The following is a 21639-nucleotide window of genomic DNA, read 5'->3' as shown; positions in this document are numbered from 1 at the left end:
TGGAGAGGTGACTGCTGGGAATGGGGCATTATACAGTAACACCAGGGGACGTGTCTGGGTGATGACTGGAGAGGTGACTGCTGGGAATGGGTCATTATACAGTAACACCAGGGGACGTGTCTGGGTGATGACTGCAGAGGTGACTGCTGGGAATGGGTCATTATACAGTAACACCAGGGGACGTGTCTGGGTGATGACTGGAGAGGTGACTGCTGGGAATGGGACATTATACAGTAACACCAGGGGACGTGTCTGGGTGATGACTGGAGAGGTGACTGCTGGGAATGGTGCATTATACAGTAACTCCAGGGGACGTGTCTGGGTGATGACTGGAGAGGTGACTGCTGGGAATGGGGTATTATACAGTAACACCAGGGGACGTGTCTGGGTGATGACTGGAGAGGTGACTGCTCGGAATGGGACATTATACAGTAACTCCAGGGGACGTGTCTGAGTGATGACTGGAGAGGTGACTGCTGGGAATGGGGCATTATACAGTAACTCCAGGGGACGTGTCTGGGTGATGACTGGAGAGGTGACTGCTGGGAATGGGGCATTATACAGTAACACCAGGGGACGTGTCCGGGTGATGACTGGAGAGGTGACTGCTGGGAATGGGACATTATACAGTAACTCCAGGGGACGTGTCTGGGTTTTGACTGGAGAGGTGACTGCTGGGAATGGGGCATTATACAGTAACACCAGGGGACGTGTCTGGGTGATGACTGGAGAGGTGACTGCTGGGAATGGGACATTATACAGTAACACCAGGGGATGTGTCTGGGTGATGACAGGAGATGTGACTGCTGGGAATGGGACATTATACAGTAACACCAGGGGACGTGTCTGGGTGATGACAGGAGATGTGACTGCTGGGAATGGGACATTATACAGTAACACCAGGGGACGTGTCTGGGTGATGACTGGAGAGGTGACTGCTGGGAATGGGACATTATACAGTAACACCAGGGGATGTGTCTGGGTGATGACAGGAGATGTGACTGCTGGGAATGGGACATTATACTGTAACACCAGGGGACGTGTCTGGGTGATGACTGGAGAGGTGACTGCTGGGAATGGGGCATTATACAGTAACACCAGGGGACGTGTCTGGGTGATGACTGGAGAGGTGACTGCTGGCAATGGGGCATTATACAGTAACACCAGGGGATGTGTCTGGGTGATGACTGGAGAGGTGACTGCTGGGAATGGGGCATTGTACATTAACACCAGGGGACGTGTCTGGGTGATGACTGGAGAGGTGACTTCTGGGAATGGGACATTATACAGTAACACCAGGGGACGTGTCTGGGTGATGACTGGAGAGGTGACTGCTGGGAATGGGACATTATACAGTAACACCAGGGGATGTGTCTGGGTGATGACTGTATCACTGTGTGTGTCAGGTTCCTATAAGGTGTCAGAATGTCACTGTCTATCTCTCCATGCAGGAGGGGGAGTATATAGAGGAACACAGGGGTCTGTACAAGGACGTGATGATGGAGAATCACCGGCCCCTCACATCACTGGGTAAGACGAGACTGTCATGCATTGTACAGGGGAGAGCAGGTATGGGGTCCCCTATATACACACATCATCTGATAATCACATATATACACTGTACTCAGTCACTGTGTGTCTCCTACAGATGGACCCAGTAACAGAGATACCCCAGAGAGATGTCCCCGTCCTCTGTATTCCCAGGATTGTACAGAGGAGAATCACAGGATCCCACAGAAGGATCAGGTAGGTGGGATTTAGGGTCTCGCCAATATACCAAAGTGACTTTTAACTGCTTCGTCTGTATTAAAACTGTGTATCATACACTGATATTATACTGTTTAATCTCAAGTAATGACATCAGACATTATTAGAAAGGTGTTTTTTTTGTGGGTTATTTAGGATGAATTTCTGACTGATAATAATGCAGAATATATAGTGGGAGAAGAAGAGACGTATTTTACTGATAATATGGCAAAACATACAGAAGAAGAAGAAGAAGAGTCGTATGTGACTGATATGAAAGAAGAATTTATAGAGGGAGAAGAAAAGACGTATTTTACTGATAACATGGCAAAACATACAGAAGAAGAAGGAGAAGAAGAAGAGACGTATGTGAGGGGGGATCAGCAGTGTAAGGAGGAGCAAATACCTACAGCCATCAGCACAGGTGAGTAATAAACACTTATTACAGAACAGTCACATGTTCTCCTTACTCAGTCACTGCAGCAGTTTCTTATTCTACACCCTCCTCTGTCAGTACAGACTAATGATGGAAATGTATCTGCCCAGTGGGAGATTCAGGAGCCATCAGCCCCTATTTCATTAACGTCCTAGAGGATGCTGGGGACTCCGTAAGGACCATGGGGATAGATGGGCTCCGCAGGAGACATGGGCCCTGGGCAGCAATATAAACCTCTTATTTGGCAAAAGAGAGCATATATACAGCTGGACACTGTATATATGCATGAGCCCCGCCAATTTTACTCTTTTAGCGGGACTGAAGCCCGCCGCCGAGGGGGCGGGGCTACTCCCTCAGCACTCACCAGTGCCATGTTTTTCTCCACAGCACCGCTGAGAGGAAGCACCCCGGACTCTCCCCTGCTTATACCATGGTAGAAGAGAGGGCTTTAAAGAAGAGGGAGGGGGGGGGGGCACATAATTCGGCACAGATAATAATAACAGCACTACTGGGTAAACATTAAATTGCTGTGTTTTTCCTGGGGTATTAGCGCTGGGTGTGTGCTGGCATACTCTCTCTCTCTCTGTCTCTCCAAAGGGCCTTGTGGGGGAACTGTCTTCAGATAAGAGAATTCCCTGAGTGTGTGGTGTGTCGGTACGTGTGTGTCGACATGTCTGAGGTAAAAGGCTCTTCTACGGAGGAGATGGAGCAAATGTGTGTGTGTGTGGTGTCTCCGTCGACAACGCCGACACCTGACTGGATATGTGGAGTTAAGTGCTGAAGAAAATTTATTGCACAAAAGATTAGAGAACAGACAGTGGGGTATATTTACTAAGGTCTCGATTTTGGCCGAGATGGTGTTTTTTCTTCCAAGTGTCATCTCAGGAATTTTTTTTTTCAAATAACTTTTTATTGAGTCATCATGAAAGTCACAAAAAGCAAATAAATCATAAGGTTATAATTCACAAACATTAAGATCAAGTAGTATACATCAACAATGTCTACATTAAGGGTATCAAGGTAACCAACTAATGTACACAATTACATGCGGTACAGTCGCACTGCATATAAGTAACTATTACTTATCCGCCGCACGACCAACGGAATCGTTTTTTTAGGCTGCGAAACCTTCAGCCGGAGCGTATTCTCAAAACGGGCCTATATGGGTACTACGCTATCCCCCGGGGCTGTGCTCACTACCTCTGACCTTTCTTAAGTCAGGGTCTTCAGTGCTTCGTTACTTACCTTAAACGGATTTCTGACTCTCGCGGACCTTTTGATCTGCTGTACTACTAATTGCTCCTTTTACCTTATACACTGTTAACGTGAGATGGCCTTCTCCCACGCCACCACGTGTTCACTTCACGGGTGTCCTTTGACGAGATCTCGATTTCCGGGGTTCACACAAAAACCTTTATTTGCATACACATGCTCTTTCTCTTCATATATACTTTGATTTTTCTGTACAGAAAATTTCTTTCATTCAGGTAACACAGGCTAATCCCAGAGGAGATGCAACGAGAGAAGGATCTTTTTTAAACTAAAATTTTGGAAACTGAACAAATCTGTGCTATTATCGCGTGGCTTCCGTATCGCCTACTAAAACAATGCTATCGTGTGATTTGTATCTAGTGGGCGTATCTGTACGCACATTGCGTAATTTACGCCACGTGTGTAGGCCTTTGCGTTGCGTACGCTGTCTCGCACTCGGTCAGAGACACGTGTACACAGGCCGGATACTCCCGCAGTAACACAAATAACACGCTTCTATAAACGCAAACGATATTTAACTATAATCGTTTACCAAGCACCACACAGTGTCTCCTGTATAACCTTTATAACTGGGTCAGGCTGCGTGCGTGTTTTACAATTACTCCCTTAAGTATTAATCTTACTTTTAACTAAATAGCAACAAATTTTCTCAGCACGTGATCAATGCCAATGGCAAACAGAAAGGTAGATATGTGAAAGTACACAAATGAAAATACAGGTGTGTTGCGTGTGCTATATGCACCAATACAGAAATTAAAACAGGTTTAAAAGACAATAGCTTAACGTTCTTAGCTTTCGGATTCGGATCCCACCAGCATCCCTACAAACCAAGCGGAGCAGACGCTTATCTAATCAGCACTACCATATCCCCGACCACCAAATGGTTAACAGGGGGATACTACCTTCCTGCCCTTTGCTGATGGATAAAGTCTGCCTGGTTCCGCTAGGCTGTGGATATGAGGAGGCCCGGACGATGCCCCCAATTGATAATGTCAATTATTACCTTAAAACATAAGCTATATACTATTTACGGACTAAGTACGCTATTGGCGCACTGAGTACCGTAAGGGTACGCACTTAGCGTAGCAGACGCTAGGCCGTGGGCGCGATGCACGAGCGACACGTATGCTCACAGAATCACGCTTAGTATCGAGCACGCTATAGGCGTCCCGAGCACCGTAATGCTACGCTATTGGCGTAGCGGACGCTGCGCCGTGAGTGAGACACGAGCGGCGCAGACGCTCACAGAATGTTACACAGAAAACCTTATTAACCACACACAGTAAGGGTAAGCTTATACTCTAAACCTTGGCAATGTAATACTACAATGATGTAACGCTTATTAACCTTGATAATATGTAAGCTGTTTGAGCGATTGAGACGCTAAGAAAACCCTTTACAGTAACTAGTGAAAACACAAGACCTGGTTTGGATTTAAAAACTTTGTGGATGATTCTTTAGAGTGAAAAGGGAAAACACTACAAAACTAACATCAAAATCTAAACAGAATAACAAGGAATAATATGAACAATAGCATACAATCGCAAACACGAGCAAACAGAATGAGAATAAATGGCAAACACAAAGGATAACAAAATGGCTACAGAGAACAATACATACGTGGGAATGATTCAAGAGCGCGTCCTGGATCCAGCCCTCATCATTCAATGAGAAAGCCTTTCAGAGAGAGTAAGTGACTGGCTCAGGCAATGGTGGTCCTTATATACACAGCATACAGTAACAATACAATGGTCCCTATAATCTCATTGTTCATTGGACACAGGAATGTGTCTCTGCATTATAACAAAAGGTCATAGGTGGGTTCGAGCAGGTGGGCTGTGTCTTTCTCCAACTGCTCAGGTGGGAGGTATCCTCAGGTTTCCCGCCGCATGGATAATGAACAGCAAATACAGTAAATGTCTATTAACTACTTTTGTACATAAGTATACGCAGGAGCGAGCAATCTCTTCCTAACCAACACCAAAATGTTACCATTAAAATACTCTACAGCTGGATACTAGACACCAACCTTTATCTGACCCTTCCTATCATGCAAAGAGGAATCTCTCTGTCCAAGAACCATTTACACTAAACATACTTGCTGACATTGTTTATGGGAATAATATCTATAAAACACACTATTTGTGTTAAATGTATTACGAACGAGTCGCACGCTAGACGCTTACAAACTCCGCCGTAAATACTCATCTCCATGCGCATGAGACGTTGGAGCGTCCCCTACGCAACCTGGGGGGATGCGTACGCACGGGAAAGTGGGTGCCCGAGCAGCGGTCATGTGCATTGGGGTTAGTACAAGGCATGTGAATCATGATATTTTTCGACTTTGACACTCAGCCAGCAGCAAAATCCTTAGGCCAGTATAATCTTAAAAAAGCGGGAAGACGGCGCTATTAAGGGGGCGGAGCTTCTCAGAGCGGACCCAGCAGCGTTCAGCGCCATTTTCCTGCCTGCAGCTGCCTGTGAAGAGTAGTCCGTCCAGAGCAACTCCAGTTATCTATATGGTAGAAGGGGGGGGGGGAGGCTGTGTATAGACTGTCACCTATTAAGGGGCACAGTCAGTGCTGTTTAAGGGTCTCCCTATACCTGGAAAGCGCTGTGTGTGGGTTGGCTCCAAACTCTGTCTCTTTGCCATTATTGGGAGGGGGGAAACTCTGTCTGCCCTTTAACCTGTGTGTATGTGGGGTTTGCAAGCAACCATGTCTAGAGACTGTCTCATATGCTGCATAGGATATATCTTCTCAGTATGATCCCATTCCATGTAATCAGGATTGCACTGTTGTAGCGCAGATCCCGTTTATGGAACCGGAGTGGTTTGCCTCTATTAAGGGGTTTATTTCTTAGATTTCGGAGAGGGTTGCATAGACTGAGAATGCAACTCAGGTATTGCAGTCTTCTATGGTAGTATGGTCCGGTTCTGTTCACTCGGGCCCCCCTGCGGTACACTATCAAAAACGTGCTCTTGCCCAAATTACGCAAGATGGCACGGATACCGATTCTGACACGGCAGACGGTGATGGGGATGTGTTGAGGGGAATGGCATCATTTGCTAAGGAGGTGCAGTTGATGATTGAGGCCATGCGGGATGTGTTGAATATTGCAGACACAATTCCTGTGTAGGTTGAGGAGGCTTACTTCACAGACATTAAGAAAGCCTCGCTAACCTTCCCTGCTTCTAAAGAATTAAATTATATATTTGAAAAATCCTGGGAAAACCCGGATAAAAAATTCCAGATCCCCATACAGGATTCTGCAAGGTTTCTGGTAGAATCCATGAAGGATCCGGGTTCCATGGCTGTGGGGATCTCCTCCATGTCCGTCTCAGCTCGCAGGGGTCTCTGGCCGCGCCAATGGTCTGCGGACGCGGAATCCTGGAAAAGTGTGGAGAACCTACCCAGGTCAGGCTCTTTTTGTGGAGGCGCTGGATGCGTGGATTGCCACAGCTACCGCGGGTAAGTGTCCTTTTCTTCTCTCAGCTGCACCGGCTATGAAGAAACTTTTTTCTCCCAACACGTCACGGTCCTTTCGGCCCGCTAGGACTAGAAAGAATAAGCCCTCTCACACCTTCTTTAGAGGTGGTCGTGCCAAATCCAAAAAACCTGCAACTGCAGGTTCCCAGGACCAGAAGTCTGCTTCTGGTGCCTCAAAGCCCTCAGCATAACGGTGGACCGCACAGCCTGGAGGTAGGTCAGGTGGGAGCGAGACTCCGGCATTTCAGCCACGTCTGGGTGTCGTCTGGCCTGGATCCCTGGGTACAGGATATTGTGTCCCAGGGGTACAGACTGGAGTTTCAAACTCTTTCACCTCACCGAATCTTCAATCAGGCTTGCCAGCTTTGCCGGCAGACAGAGCTTTTCTACTGGACGCTGTCCGAAAATTGGAACTGTTGGAGGTCATTGTTCCAGTTCCACCTCATCAGTTAAACAAGGGTTACTAAGCAAAACTTTTTAAGGTACAGAAGACGAATGGAGGAGGTAACCGGTTCGTTCAGGCCAATACTGAGCTCGTTAAACCCTTATCTCAAGGAGTTCAAATTCAAAATGGAGTCTCTGAGAGCGGTGATTTCCAAACTGGCGGAGGGGATGTTCCTGGTGTCCCTGGACATCAAGAATGCATACCTCCACATTCCGATGTGGTTGCCGCATCAGGCTTACCTCAGGTTTGCACTGTTAGCCGATCACTATTAATTTAAAGCACTGCCATTCGGTCTCTCCACGGCACCGAGGGTCTTCACCAAGGTGATGGTGGAGATAATGGTTCTCCTCCGCAAGCAGGGGGTGAACATAATTCCATATCTGGACGACCTGCTGATCAAGGCATCGTCCAGGGAGAAGTTGTTAAGGTCCATTGCTCTCACAACGCATCTGCTCAGGGAGCACGGTTGGATCCTGAACCTTCCAAAGTCTCATCTGGAGCCGACAAGGAGGCTGTCTTTTTCTGGGGATGATCCTCGACACGGACGTGCAGAGGGTGTTCCTACCAGTGGAGAAAGCGTTGGTGATACAAACAATGGTCTGTGATGTCTTGAAGCCTGCCCGGGTATCGGTTCATCAGTGCATCCACCTGCTGGGGAAGATGGTTGCCTCCTACGAGACTCTGCAGTACGGAAGGTTTCATGCTCAGTCCTTTCAACTGGATCTCCTGGACCAGTTGTCGGGATCCCACCTACACATGCACCAGAGGATACGTCTGTCACCAAAAGCAAGGATTTCACTCCTCTGGTGGCTGCAACTGCCTCACCTTCTGGAGGTTCGGGGTTCAGGACTGGATCCTTCTAACCATGGATGCAAGTCTCAGAGGTTGGGGAGCAGTCACTCAAGGGAAAACCTTCCAAGGAAGGTGGTCAAGTCAGGAATCCTTTCTTCCAATAAACTTCCTGGAGCTGAGAGCCATGTACAACAGCCTTCTTCAAGCAGCACACCTTCTGCAGGATCGGGCTGTTCATGCGCAGTCAGACAACGTGACCACAGTGGCCTACAAAAACTGACAAGGCAGAACGAAGAGCAGGGCTGCAATGTCAGAGGTGACAAGAATCCTCCTCTGGGCAGAAAGGCACACAGTGGCGCTGTCAGCAATCTTAATTCCAGGAGTGGACAACTGGGAAGCGGACTTCCTCAGCAGACACAATCTCCATCCAGGAGAGTGGGGCCTCCTCCCGGAGGTGTTCGAGGAGGTAACAGGTTGGTGGGGGGTTCCTCACATAGACATGATGGCCTCCTGCCTCAACAAGAAGCTGCAGAGGTACTTTTCCAGGTCGAGGGACCCACAAGCAGTGGCGGTGGACGCACTGGTAACACCGTGGGTGTTCCCGTCAGTGTATGTGTTCCCTCCACTTCCTCTCATTCCAAGAGTTCTGCAGATTGTAAAAAGAACAAAGGTTCTGGCACAATCCTCATTGCTTCGGACTGGCCAAGGAGGGCTTGGTACGCGGATCTGCTGGACTTACTGCTGGAAGATCCAAAGACTCTGCCTCTTCGGGAGGATCTCCTACTACAGGGGCTGTTCGCTTATCAATACTTACCACGGCTACGTTTGACAGCATGGCAGTTGAGTGCCAGATCTTAGCTCGGAACGGTATTCCGAGCGCAGTTATTCCTACTATGATACAGGCTAGGAAGGGAGTGACGTCTAAATATTACCATCGAATTTGGAAAAAGTATGTGTCTTTGTGTGAATCCAAGTGTCACGATCCGGGTATCTGGACGCCATTACCTGCCGTTCAGGTATCTTCTGAGACTGGCCCAGCGTTCCAAGTCCGGATCTCATCTGTGTCCACACTCTGTGCATCCCTCCTGTTGTTCTGAGACACTACTACAGCGACGCCATGTTTGAATCCAACATGGCGTCTCCCGTCCTCTGCGGCCTCCGCCGCCGTTCCTGTAATATTGCTGCAGGTTCTCAGAGTGGTTTATTATGCCTGCCGCGGTCTCCACGTGTCTCGGCATATAATTGCCATCTGGCGTCTCATGTCCTCCGCGGCTGGCGCCGCCATTATCACTATGTTTACACATTACATTTCTAACCAGTTTACCCTCCAGGTTCCAGCATGGGCGCAGCCATGTTGGATTTGATCACATGCTCCAATTCCTCCAATCCACCATCTCTGAATCTGCATAATTGCCTAGCTAATGCCTGCATAGCAGCAGGTATAAGTATCCTGTGTCTAGGCCAGATAGATGTCCGTGCTTTGAATGTCATACCTTGTTCCAGTCTCTCTTTCCTGTGGCTTGTTTCTCCAGGTTCCATTTCCTGCCTCCAGCATCCACAAAGAGACCCGCACCTGCTTTCCATCCTGCGGTGCAGCCTGACTTTACAGTCCTCTGTGGCTGTCCAGTTTCCAGCTATCTACTATCTGCTTCCAGCAGCCAGCTTTCAAACAGATTCCAGCTTCTACAAAACACCGGTGCTGATCCAGCGGATCATATCTACCAGCAGTATCCACTACCACCGGTAATCATCTATCAGCTATTCTGTTTCTACGCTCACTAGCATCTCACATCATCCACTCTGTAGTTCATCACCTGGCTGGTTCCATCCAGCACCCACTCCGTGACTTTAGTACCTGGCTGATTCTATTCAGCATCCACTCCGTGTTTTACCACCTGGCTGGTTCCATCCAGCTGATACAGCAGCTTACTCAAATTACCAGATTAACCTGTTACAACTACTGGCATGTTCCTCGGCTATCTCCACTACTACAACCAGGCCTGTGACAATGCTAAATTCCTTTGTCGTATAAACAACCCTTTATGAAGCTAAGAACACTGTACGCTGTTTACTTAAGAAGTACCGTAATGGTACGCTGTTGGCGTAACGATCGCTCGGCCGTAGGCGAGACGCTCAAGCGTCACGTTCGCTCGCGGCCCAGCGATCACAGGACACGTTATTGGTTATGTCTAGGGTAATGATTCGCTATGGCGTAGCTTACGCTCGAGACCACGAGGAGGTCACCAGCGATGCAGATGCTCACAACACTATACCTTTATGTTAAAACCTTATACCAATGAAATACACTGAATACCTTAATGTGAGTACAGGGTGTAAGTGCAACCTTGTGTAACCTGACTAACTACAAAGCTGCTTGAGCGTCACCGACGCTCAAGTGAACACTTAACACTATAGAAAATACACAGATACTGGTTTAGGTTCCAAAGCCTATTAACTGTATTATATCTAATATACTTGTAAAAGGGGATAACAGTACAAATGATACACTACAATATAACAAGGACTTCCTAACCACAGAACTAAACAATAAATACAAAAAGACAATACTACACTGACCTAAATGCAATACAGTACAATACTATAATACTATGAGAGATATAAGAGAAAAGAGGAGAGAGAGAGATAGAGAGAGAGAGAGAAATTGGCTCACAGAAAGACAATGATTACGGAGAGAAACTTACGCACAAAGGGTTTGATCGCCTGCGCCTCGATATCCAGCTCCCGGCTATCAGCAGATAACCGTTGATGAGAGAGAGTGAGCTGGATGTGGTCGGCCTGCCTATTTATGCCCCACACACAATGCAATCTCATAGTCCCTACAATCCCATTGTTCATTGGCCGAAGGAATTCGGCCCTGCATCATAACAAAAGGTCATAAGTTGATTCATATCAGTGGCCCTGGTTATGCAAAATAATGGGTGATGACTAACACATTCCTGTCTTCTGGAGAGCGATTGTTTGGCGAATACAAAACAGAATCCTGTCTGGGTTCTGTTCTATATTCATGATGTCCACTTTCAGTTGAGACAATGACATCTCAGCCCTCATTCTCCTGTATACAAATCCAGCCCCATTTGTAAACACAGGTGTTGGCCCTCCTTATTGAGTCTCAAAAACTCAGTGTAATTAAAGGCTATTGTACTCCGTCTGCGGGAAAGATACTGATTTGGAGTACAATTGATCTTCAATTACTATTCCTGTGTTTACCTTATGCATGTGTAGATATGAGGCCCTCTTAACATGCAAACTATTGTTTGGGGGATCTCTGAGGTCAAAGAGACATTTGAGACCCACTGATGCCTGTCTCCTACTGTTCAGATGCATGACTAAGTAAGAACAAATAATAATAAATAAATGGACATAACTTCTTATGTCCATAACTATTCGCACGAGCGATTAATACGCTCCAAACCAACACCGGAATATTGCTAATTAAATACTCTTCCGATGGGTACCAAACACTGCTGTATGATTCCTGTTAGACCCTTCGTACGATGCAAAGAGGGATTCCTCAGCTCAGGGACATTCTATTTTAACCAAACTTTCAGAATCTATCAAAGGGACCATGATCTATAAACTACATTAATTGTGAACAGTTGTAACGAATGGGTCGCACGCTACGACTACGTAAACTCTACCGTAAATACGCATACCGCGCCTGCGAGTGCACGCTATCGCGGGTATGCGCCTTCACGGGAGAGCGTACGCATGCGCAGCGCGGACCAGTGTGCGGTGCAAATATGGCAACGTGCATAGAGACATTTTTCTGACTTTGACAGTCCACCCTTTGGCAGTCAATAATAACTGCCACAAAACGTTTAAGGAGAAAAATGTAAGTCAGGGGTTAATTGATTTCCATGGTGGGGTAAGGAAGAAGAGAGGAGTAGGTGTGAAAAGGGTATGACCTAGTGAGAAAGCAGAAGCATGTGTGTATGAGTCCATGTTTGGAGGGTCATGTATCATCGTGCCGTACGTGTGGTAAATCAAGCTTCGAGGTATTGCGAAGTATACATTTGAATTCCTTCTTATCCTGTGGTACAGGTCTGTGGATGGGCTGTCAAACTCTACCGAGCTCATTTCGGCTGTGGTTGTAACAAAATGGGGAAGCACATTTTAGTTGATGATACATGAATGGGGGAGGTATGTGGTTGCTGATATCTGTGCCTGTATTCCCTATCGTCTATGTGTGTCGTTACCTGAGGGTTGTAGAGATGAAGATAAAGAACACTTATGGAGAATGCAATGATATTCTATGTCAGGGAAATGTACATCTGTCGTTGAGGTTGTGTTCGGTATCTGTTGAGAGTCGTCTTCTTTGCGCTGTATTGCTCCTTAGGCATGAGCAAATAGCTTTGTCTGAGCCATCAGATTTACAAAAAATGTTGGGCTAGCGTGAGTTTAAAAGTACTAGGGAAACTGGGGATCCATGGCAAAGTTCATCAAGTGTCCATATCATAGGTTATCAAAACTTCATCTTTGGTGCTTGTCTGTTGTCTTGTCTGTATACCGTCTCGTCAACTTCCTCGTCCAAGGGGTCTTTGTATCTTGGAGAAAAGCAGAAAAACAGGTGAAAGAAACGGACCGTATAATCGCATTTTCATCACATTCTGGTTTCTATCATTGGGTCATAAATCAAATCCAGGTTAATTACAGTTTCCTCACTCCTCAAGCTCATCACTTTTGTACTTTGTTTGCACCTCATTAAAGCCTGCCCGCATCTAAATATCAATCCAATCGATATAACGACACCCAAGATACATAGGAGAAACTTTCCAACATCCATTATGACTCCTTGAGCCCAGTCTCCTAAACCGGAGAACCAATTTCGCGGGTTCAACCATGACACCCAACCAGTCAGCTCATTACCTACAGCAGCAAGGGTGAGATTGTGTTTTCGACGAAATTCCCACTTCAATTGGAGAATATCATCCATCTTTTGGTCTATGACCTCTACCGGATCCTCGGTGCTATTTGTGATGTACGTGCAACACTTTATGCCGTACTGTGTTGCCAATGTAACACAATATCCGCCTGTTACTGCTGTAAGATAATTAAGAACCATCCTATGCTGAACTAGTTCTGTTTTATAAGCTTGAAGTTCTCTTCCAGTGTATCTAAACGTGTCATCATACATTTCAGTGATATTATCTAACAAATTGGCGAGTGCGGAAATGTATCTATAATTCATCACACCTCGAGCGGTGCGAGTGAAATCTAACGCTACCAGAACCTGAATCCCGGTGGATTCATGGATAAGATCAGAGGCCGGATGCTCTAACCTTTCTGACAGTTGTCTTTTAACTCGGTGCTCGTAATGAGTGTGAGTATAAGGAGCTTGGGCACCACGGTGTATGTCCTTCATTTTGTCATGTGTAACAGTCATCACTTCAGGCAATACTTTTCCAATATAACACAATCCTTCAGAGTTTGGGGCAAGCCACTTGTACGCCTTTCTCCCACATATGAAATATGCGTCATCGGGGAGAACATAGGGGACGGAGAAGGACATGACCATGTTACAAACCTTCCAGGTGAAATCTCCTGACCCTAATTCTTCCAACTGCTTAATGCACGTATCGGTTTGTACGATGTGTGCACAGTATCCTGGTGATACCTCTCCAACTCTAGTAATCCTATTTCCTAAGGTATATCGATACCGGAAAGATTTTCCTCTACTGGCTATGTGGCGTACGAGCTCTGTATCTGTAGGCATTCTATCTGCTCTGTGTGAAAAGGTCATGGTAAGGTTGCTCCATGACACTTCCCAATTTCCCGGCTTACGGGGATTGGAGATATTAAAACATATGAGGGACCTATCCACATGGTATTGGTGGAGCTTCAAACTAGGAGGGCTGGAGATGTTAAACCTCCGGTCCACCGGTCTCCCACCACTTAGCTCAAGTACCTCCCCTAACGTTAAAGGAAATGGTACTAGCCCTGATTTGCTATGCCCTTGAGGTACTTGAGAACATACCCAAAAATCTGTCTCATTTAACACGCTACCCACTAAGGAGTGATAGTCACTCAATGGATGCCGGTCCCTATGGTTATTAAAACTGGATTGGCATTATTGTTACCGAGCCTACTGATACAGTTTTCTTTTTTGAGCTAACAATCCTTCAAAGAAAATGTTTACAGATAACATGGTTGTTAGATCGTGCCCGGTACTCGCCTTTGCTTGGTGATTGGGTTGCTATTGGAAATTTACACCTCCGTCTCAGTCATTAGAGCCTTTCTGGATCCTTTCTCGACCTCACTGGTACTCTCACCGAAACAGACTGCTCTGGTCAACATCATGGTTAACGGGAAAATCCATATCGCAGTCTCTTGGGGCAAGTCCATCTTACAGGAGGAGAAAAGACGAAATTTGTAAAGGGGGTATAAGAAAACAGTTTGAGGGGGGGGGGGAGAACTCGTTACGATAATAAGTTCTCTCGTCTTGTTGTTCTTCTTGTTCTGCTGTCCTCTCAAAGGTGCTGTCTCTCAGTCTTCAAAAAACGATCATTCTGGTGATGCAATATTCCTTCCTAACCGACGATCTTTCTGTAAGGAGCAAAAATCTGGCATTACCATTGGTCCAACTGAGGGGTGACATACCATCTTTAAACCATGGAAACATGAGTGAGAAGAGAGAGAAAATAAAAAAACAAAAGAGATAGAGAACAATTCATGTGCATATATACATTACATAACTCGACAATAACCATCAATAAGAAAAGAGAAACAAAGCATTTTTAAACATTGTAAGAAAACATTGTTAGCATTAGAAAAACATTGTCAGACTTATTAGGCTGTCATATCTATGTGTCTAATGGTCTCCCTGAGCAGTCCCTTCCCACCAGCACCTGCATTACTCCACTGTCTGTATCTGGCCAGAAATACATTGTGGCGGAGGTCATGCTGGGGTTTGGTAGACTTCTGCAAGGACCAAGTGGATATGCAATGTGTGAATTCTTACCACTACTAGTCAGAGATGGGGATAGAGAGAGGGAGAGAAAAACATTTTTCACAAATACATTTACAACTTTTCACCTGGTCATTCCTGTGTCTTTAGTGAATGACCTCCCACTTCATTAACCGTTACTTCAGGCTTGCCTCCATTCCTAATAATCACCTTTCCTGCCTATGTGATCCTTGATTATAATGGTGTGTATTGTAATTTTGCTCATTTCTTGGTCTAGGGGGTCTAACTTTATGTGGGTTATTACAGTTGCTAGCACAATGCCCTTCTCTCCTACACTGATAACAAATCCTGGGCTTCCTCCACGTGTCCATGACCTGAGGTTTTGGTTGATTTGATGCCTCCTCAAACGCTCGGATGCTCATCATCATCAATCGTTTCCCCTGTACTTCCCTGATTCCTTGGATTTTATGATTATGGTGTTGTCTTTCTCTTGATCTACAATCTCTTGCAATGTGTCCCTTTTTATGACAATTGTAACAGATTTCCATATCTGGATTTCTCGCAGGGGTGTGTGGCTTTTGTTGGGGTGGTCTTGTGGTTTGGGCCTGTATATTTGCTGCCATTAACTTATCTCTTAGTGACTCTCTGTACCTGGTGATATTCTGGTCATGATTAATGACGGCCTCTCTTAGTGCGGCCACCGAGATCTCTCTCCAGTTTGGGTTGGTGGTCTGTACCCTTGTTTTTAATTCATCCTTTAAACCATTCATTAATACCTTAACCGCTATTCCTTTATGTTGTGCATTTGTCTTGATGTCTGCGATCCCAGTGTTTCTAGCCATTATTTGCAGTGCTCGATTGAAATAATTAGAAACATTTTCCTTTTCGTTTTGCCTTATGGAGAAAATTTCATTCCACTTGACAGTGGTTGGGAAATATATTCCTAACTGTCGGTTAATTTGCCTAATACATTCCTGATTGTGTTCCTCCATACAGGGTACCTCCGTGTTTAATTTACAATCAGCAATGAATTTTTCAGGGTCAACACTGGAGGGCAAACATGCCCTCAGCACTGTCCGCCACTCTTTGTTGGTGGGTTCTGTGGCGTTTCCTAGTTCTTTAATAAACCTTTGACATTTGGCTAGATTTTTCCTCGGATCAGGAAATTCAGACATAATTGATCTCAATTCGGTCCGGGACAAGAGACAGCGCATTGCACTGTCCTTGACGGGAATGATTCCCTGATCGTCAGTCTTCCCATTGGGGACTGAGATCACCCTGGCCAGATCGAGCTCAGTTACATCATCTTGTGTTGGTCTTACAATATGGGGTACATCTGTTTGTGCGTGATATGAAACATTGTACGTACCTGTGGACACGACCTCACCTGACCCTCCGTTAGGGGGTTCGATTATTGCCTTTACCAATTTTGTCGCGTCCACCTGGATGGCTTTTGTGATGGTTGCTGGAAGAGGTGCTGACATCGTTCTGGGCTCACTTTCTTGTTTGTATTCCTGAGGGAGGTTTGACATGGGGTGCAGCTTGCACAGGTTAATAGTTGTACATTCAACAGTATTACAATAATCATTGTTACATTTATTACACTTATTCTTATAATCTATATTACAGTTGCTAAGAGCGTTTTTATTGTTCACCCTTGTGTCTTTCTCTCCGCAATCAACCCCTCTCCTGATGCCACTGTCTCTCCTCTCAAGATAAGAGTCAGAAAAGTCAATAGACTCTTTTTGTAATTCACTTTCCTGTTGCCATAACTGTAAATATTCATAATGTTTATTTTGTCTCTTCGTTGGTTCAATGAGACTTATCCTCCTCCTTAAATTTTGTAACACTACTGGACTGAAGCTACCTATTCTTGGGAATTTGTCCCTGTCTTGTACAGTCATTCTCTCCCATTCATCACATAAAATTTCTGTGTGACTTCCGTATTTTTCACACATGATGTACCTTGCCGACCCAATTGATCGGTTCTCTGAATCAACCCGAACCGAGGTTGATCGCCCCCTACCTGAACAACTGGCCCCCATAATCTGCAGGCGTTGCTTATTCCTCCTTGAATATCAAGGCTTTCAGCGAACCCTTACAAACAAACCAAGAAGTCCTGGGCAGGCCGGCGGTGGCGGTTTATCAAGTACCCCACTTACTTCTCGCCCACGTTGGCCTGTGCTGCAATCACTGTATCCAGAGCTGCGGTACCCAACCCAGGGCCCCTGTGAACCTTTATTTACTGGGGCGCGTTCCCCAGCAAGTATCGGTTGTTGGATAGTTCCTGAGTGACCAGCGAACTTCCCTTCCAAAAATAAAAAATTACACAAATCACGTCAGAGTGTACAAATAGCGTTTGTGACCACTTTACTCTAATGGTATTAGGTCAGATTACTAACTACTGCACACAATTACGTGTGGTCCAATCGTTCAGTACACAAGCACTACTTGTTATGTACTGAGAGATCAATGGAATCGATGTTTCCGGCCGCGATTCCTTCAGCAAGAGCTTATGGCCTATATGGGTTCTGCACCAACACCCCAGGCGTTGTGCCACTGGACTTTTATAGCGGACCTCTTTGTCTATTTTGTGACCTCCTGGTCTTGTTCCTTATGACCTCCTGGTCTTGTTACCTTATGACCTCCTGGTCTTGTTACCTTATGGTCCGCTATACTCTAATGCTCAAATATTATTTAACCAGGGATGCCTCCCTAGCCACCGTATATGTCACTTACACGTATGTCCCTTGACGAGTACCCGGCTTTCCTTTTGGTTCCACCTTACAGTTATATAAACTTTTGTATACAAAACACACTCACTCAACACATGTACACTTTTGTTTCTATATCTATTTCTGCGCAGAAATTTGTCTTTAGCCCAACAGTGTTACCAATTAGGAGCAGGATCTGTTAAACTAAATTTCAGATTCTCCAAAAATAGACTTGCGTTATTTTCCACGTCGCGTTATCTACCGCTGTGCGTTACTTATCGCCTTTGCGTTACTTCACTTTATCACAACTTGAGCTACGTGGGCGTAACCGGACGCTACGTTGCGTCTGCCTTTGGATTGCGTACGCTAGTCTTTGTTAGCGACACGTGTACGCAATGCAAAGATCCACCGTAACACAATATATTTTTATCAATGTAAATGATCCCTGATCATCTACCGCAATCCACACTGACTGCCTTGTATCTCAGACAAACCGTGTGTTTGTTCTATACTTTAACTATTACCTCTACTATGAAATAACACCAAATCTCTTTTTAGCACTTTCTATCAACTATAAAATTGGCAAACAGGAATAGTGATATACGAAAATGAAACAGAAATGCAGATATATGCGTGCGTACGCAAGACAAAAGAAAAATAAACAGTTTTAAAAAGACACAAGCGTTTTGTTCTTACTTCCGGTTACCGGGTTCCTTCAGCACTCTTTATCTAAGCGAAGCAGACGCTTATCCCGCCAGCACTATGAGACAATCTCCCACCCTTTGCTGGGGGATAATGTCTGCTGATCTACCTAGTGCAGATGTGAGAAGTATAGGACGAGTTCCCAATTGACAATGCTAAATTCCTTTGTCGTATAAACAACCCTTTATGAAGCTAAGAACACTGTACGCTGTTTACTTAAGAAGTACCGTAATGGTACGCTGTTGGCGTAACGATCGCTCGGCCGTAGGCGAGACGCTCAAGCGTCACGTTCGCTCGCGGTCCAGCGATCACAGGACACGTTATTGGTTATGTCTAGGGTAATGATTCGCTATGGCGTAGCTTACGCTCGAGACCACGAGGAGGTCACCAGCGATGCAGATGCTCACAACACTATACCTTTATGTTAAAACCTTATACCAATGAAATACACTGAATACCTTAATGTGAGTACAGGGTGTAAGTGCAACCTTGTGTAACCTGACTAACTACAAAGCTGCTTGAGCGTCACCGACGCTCAAGTGAACACTTAACACTATAGAAAATACACAGATACTGGTTTAGGTTCCAAAGCCTATTAACTGTATTATATCTAATATACTTGTAAAAGGGGATAACAGTACAAATGATACACTACAATATAACAAGGACTTCCTAACCACAGAACTAAACAATAAATACAAAAAGACAATACTACACTGACCTAAATGCAATACAGTACAATACTATAATACTATGAGAGATATAAGAGAAAAGAGGAGAGAGAGAGATAGAGAGAGAGAGAGAAATTGGCTCACAGAAAGACAATGATTACGGAGAGAAACTTACGCACAAAGGGTTTGATCGCCTGCGCCTCGATATCCAGCTCCCGGCTATCAGCAGATAACCGTTGATGAGAGAGAGTGAGCTGGATGTGGTCGGCCTGCCTATTTATGCCCCACACACAATGCAATCTCATAGTCCCTACAATCCCATTGTTCATTGGCCGAAGGAATTCGGCCCTGCATCATAACAAAAGGTCATAAGTTGATTCATATCAGTGGCCCTGGTTATGCAAAATAATGGGTGATGACTAACACATTCCTGTCTTCTGGAGAGCGATTGTTTGGCGAATACAAAACAGAATCCTGTCTGGGTTCTGTTCTATATTCATGATGTCCACTTTCAGTTGAGACAATGACATCTCAGCCCTCATTCTCCTGTATACAAATCCAGCCCCATTTGTAAACACAGGTGTTGGCCCTCCTTATTGAGTCTCAAAAACTCAGTGTAATTAAAGGCTATTGTACTCCGTCTGCGGGAAAGATACTGATTTGGAGTACAATTGATCTTCAATTACTATTCCTGTGTTTACCTTATGCATGTGTAGATATGAGGCCCTCTTAACATGCAAACTATTGTTTGGGGGATCTCTGAGGTCAAAGAGACATTTGAGACCCACTGATGCCTGTCTCCTACTGTTCAGATGCATGACTAAGTAAGAACAAATAATAATAAATAAATGGACATAACTTCTTATGTCCATAACTATTCGCACGAGCGATTAATACGCTCCAAACCAACACCGGAATATTGCTAATTAAATACTCTTCCGATGGGTACCAAACACTGCTGTATGATTCCTGTTAGACCCTTCGTACGATGCAAAGAGGGATTCCTCAGCTCAGGGACATTCTATTTTAACCAAACTTTCAGAATCTATCAAAGGGACCATGATCTATAAACTACATTAATTGTGAACAGTTGTAACGAATGGGTCGCACGCTACGACTACGTAAACTCTACCGTAAATACGCATACCGCGCCTGCGAGTGCACGCTATCGCGGGTATGCGCCTTCACGGGAGAGCGTACGCATGCGCAGCGCGGACCAGTGTGCGGTGCAAATATGGCAACGTGCATAGAGACATTTTTCTGACTTTGACACCTGGTAAGGATTTCTATCAAAGGACTTTTAACATCTGTTCTAACCTACCAGTGCTCTGCAATACCTTCTACGGCTACGTGTTCCAGGAACTGTTATTTGCCACTATCAACTGCTAATCTTGAATGCTGCTTTGTTGTATCACGGAGTCTGTTAATACACTTTTATTTTGAATTTTAACTTGGTTGTCATGGTCACACCTTCGGGTAATTATTCTGCACTTACATGTCCAGGGGTCTGATTAAACCTCCCAGGTTTAATTTTATCTCAGCTCCTACAACTGAGGCTTCCTCCCGTCAGCCTAAACCCTCAGTTGTGACACCAAGAAGTTTCCTGTGGTGGAGTTTCAACTTGGACGGTTTCTCCTATTCCGGGAAGCAGGTGTGGATATGGGCCTGAGATTGGGATCCCTCAAGCTCCAGATTTCGGCTTTATCCATTTTCTTCCAGAAACAATTGGCTGTCCCCCTGAGGTTCAGACCTTTCTGAAAGGGGTTCTGCACATCCAGCCTCCCTTTGTGGCACCAACGGCACCCTGGGATCTTGATGTGGTGTTGCATTTCCTGCAATCAGATTTGTTAGAGCCTCCTCAGGAGGCTGAAGTCAAGTTTCTCACGTGGAAGGCTGTCACTTTGTTGGCCTTAGCTTCTGCGCGACGTTTGTCGGAATTGGGGGCTTTGTCCTGTAAAAGTCCTTATCTGGTCTTCCATGAAGATAGGGCGGAACTCAGGACTCGTCAACAGTTCCTTCCTAAGGTTGTGTAATTTCAACCAACCTATTGTGGTGCCAGTGGCTACTGACTCCTCAGTTGCTTCAAAGTCCTTGGATGTTGTGAGGGCTTTGAAAATTTTTGTGAAGAGGACTGCTCGTCACAGAAAATCGGACTGTCTGTTTGTCCTGTATGATCCCAAGGAAATTGGGTGTCCTACTTCTAAGCAGACAATTTCGTGCTGGATCAGGTTCACCACCCAGCATGCATATTCTACTGCAGGATTGCCGTGTCCAAAATCTGTTAAGGCGCACTCTACTCGTAAATTGGGTTCTTCCCGGGCGGCTGCCCCGGTGTCTCAGCTTTGCCGAGCGGCTTCTTGGTCTGAGTCGAACACGTTTGCTAAGCTTTGCAAGTTCGATACTTTGGCCTCTGATGACCTCAGGTTTGGTCAAGCAGTTCTGCAGGAG

At 45.5% G+C, this 21639-nt stretch overlaps 1 protein-coding gene across 1 annotated transcript in view; it reads left to right on the top strand.

The window, feature by feature from the left end:
- LOC135057138 (zinc finger protein 16-like) overlaps positions 1 to 21639 on the top strand; it is a 130010-nt gene that overhangs the window by 22019 nt on the left and 86352 nt on the right. The window contains exons 4-6 of the mRNA XM_063963034.1: positions 1452 to 1530; positions 1649 to 1746; positions 1903 to 2170. Of these exons, the coding sequence (XP_063819104.1) occupies positions 1452 to 1530; positions 1649 to 1746; positions 1903 to 2170 (445 nt within the window). The remainder of the gene's footprint in view (positions 1 to 1451; positions 1531 to 1648; positions 1747 to 1902; positions 2171 to 21639) is intronic.

The sequence above is a fragment of the Pseudophryne corroboree genome, chromosome 3 (assembly GCF_028390025.1).
Source record: "Pseudophryne corroboree isolate aPseCor3 chromosome 3, aPseCor3.hap2, whole genome shotgun sequence".
NCBI classification, from domain to species: Eukaryota; Metazoa; Chordata; class Amphibia; order Anura; family Myobatrachidae; genus Pseudophryne; species Pseudophryne corroboree.
Note: the sequence above shows the minus strand (reverse complement) of the source record. Positions and strands in the feature narration are given on the sequence as shown.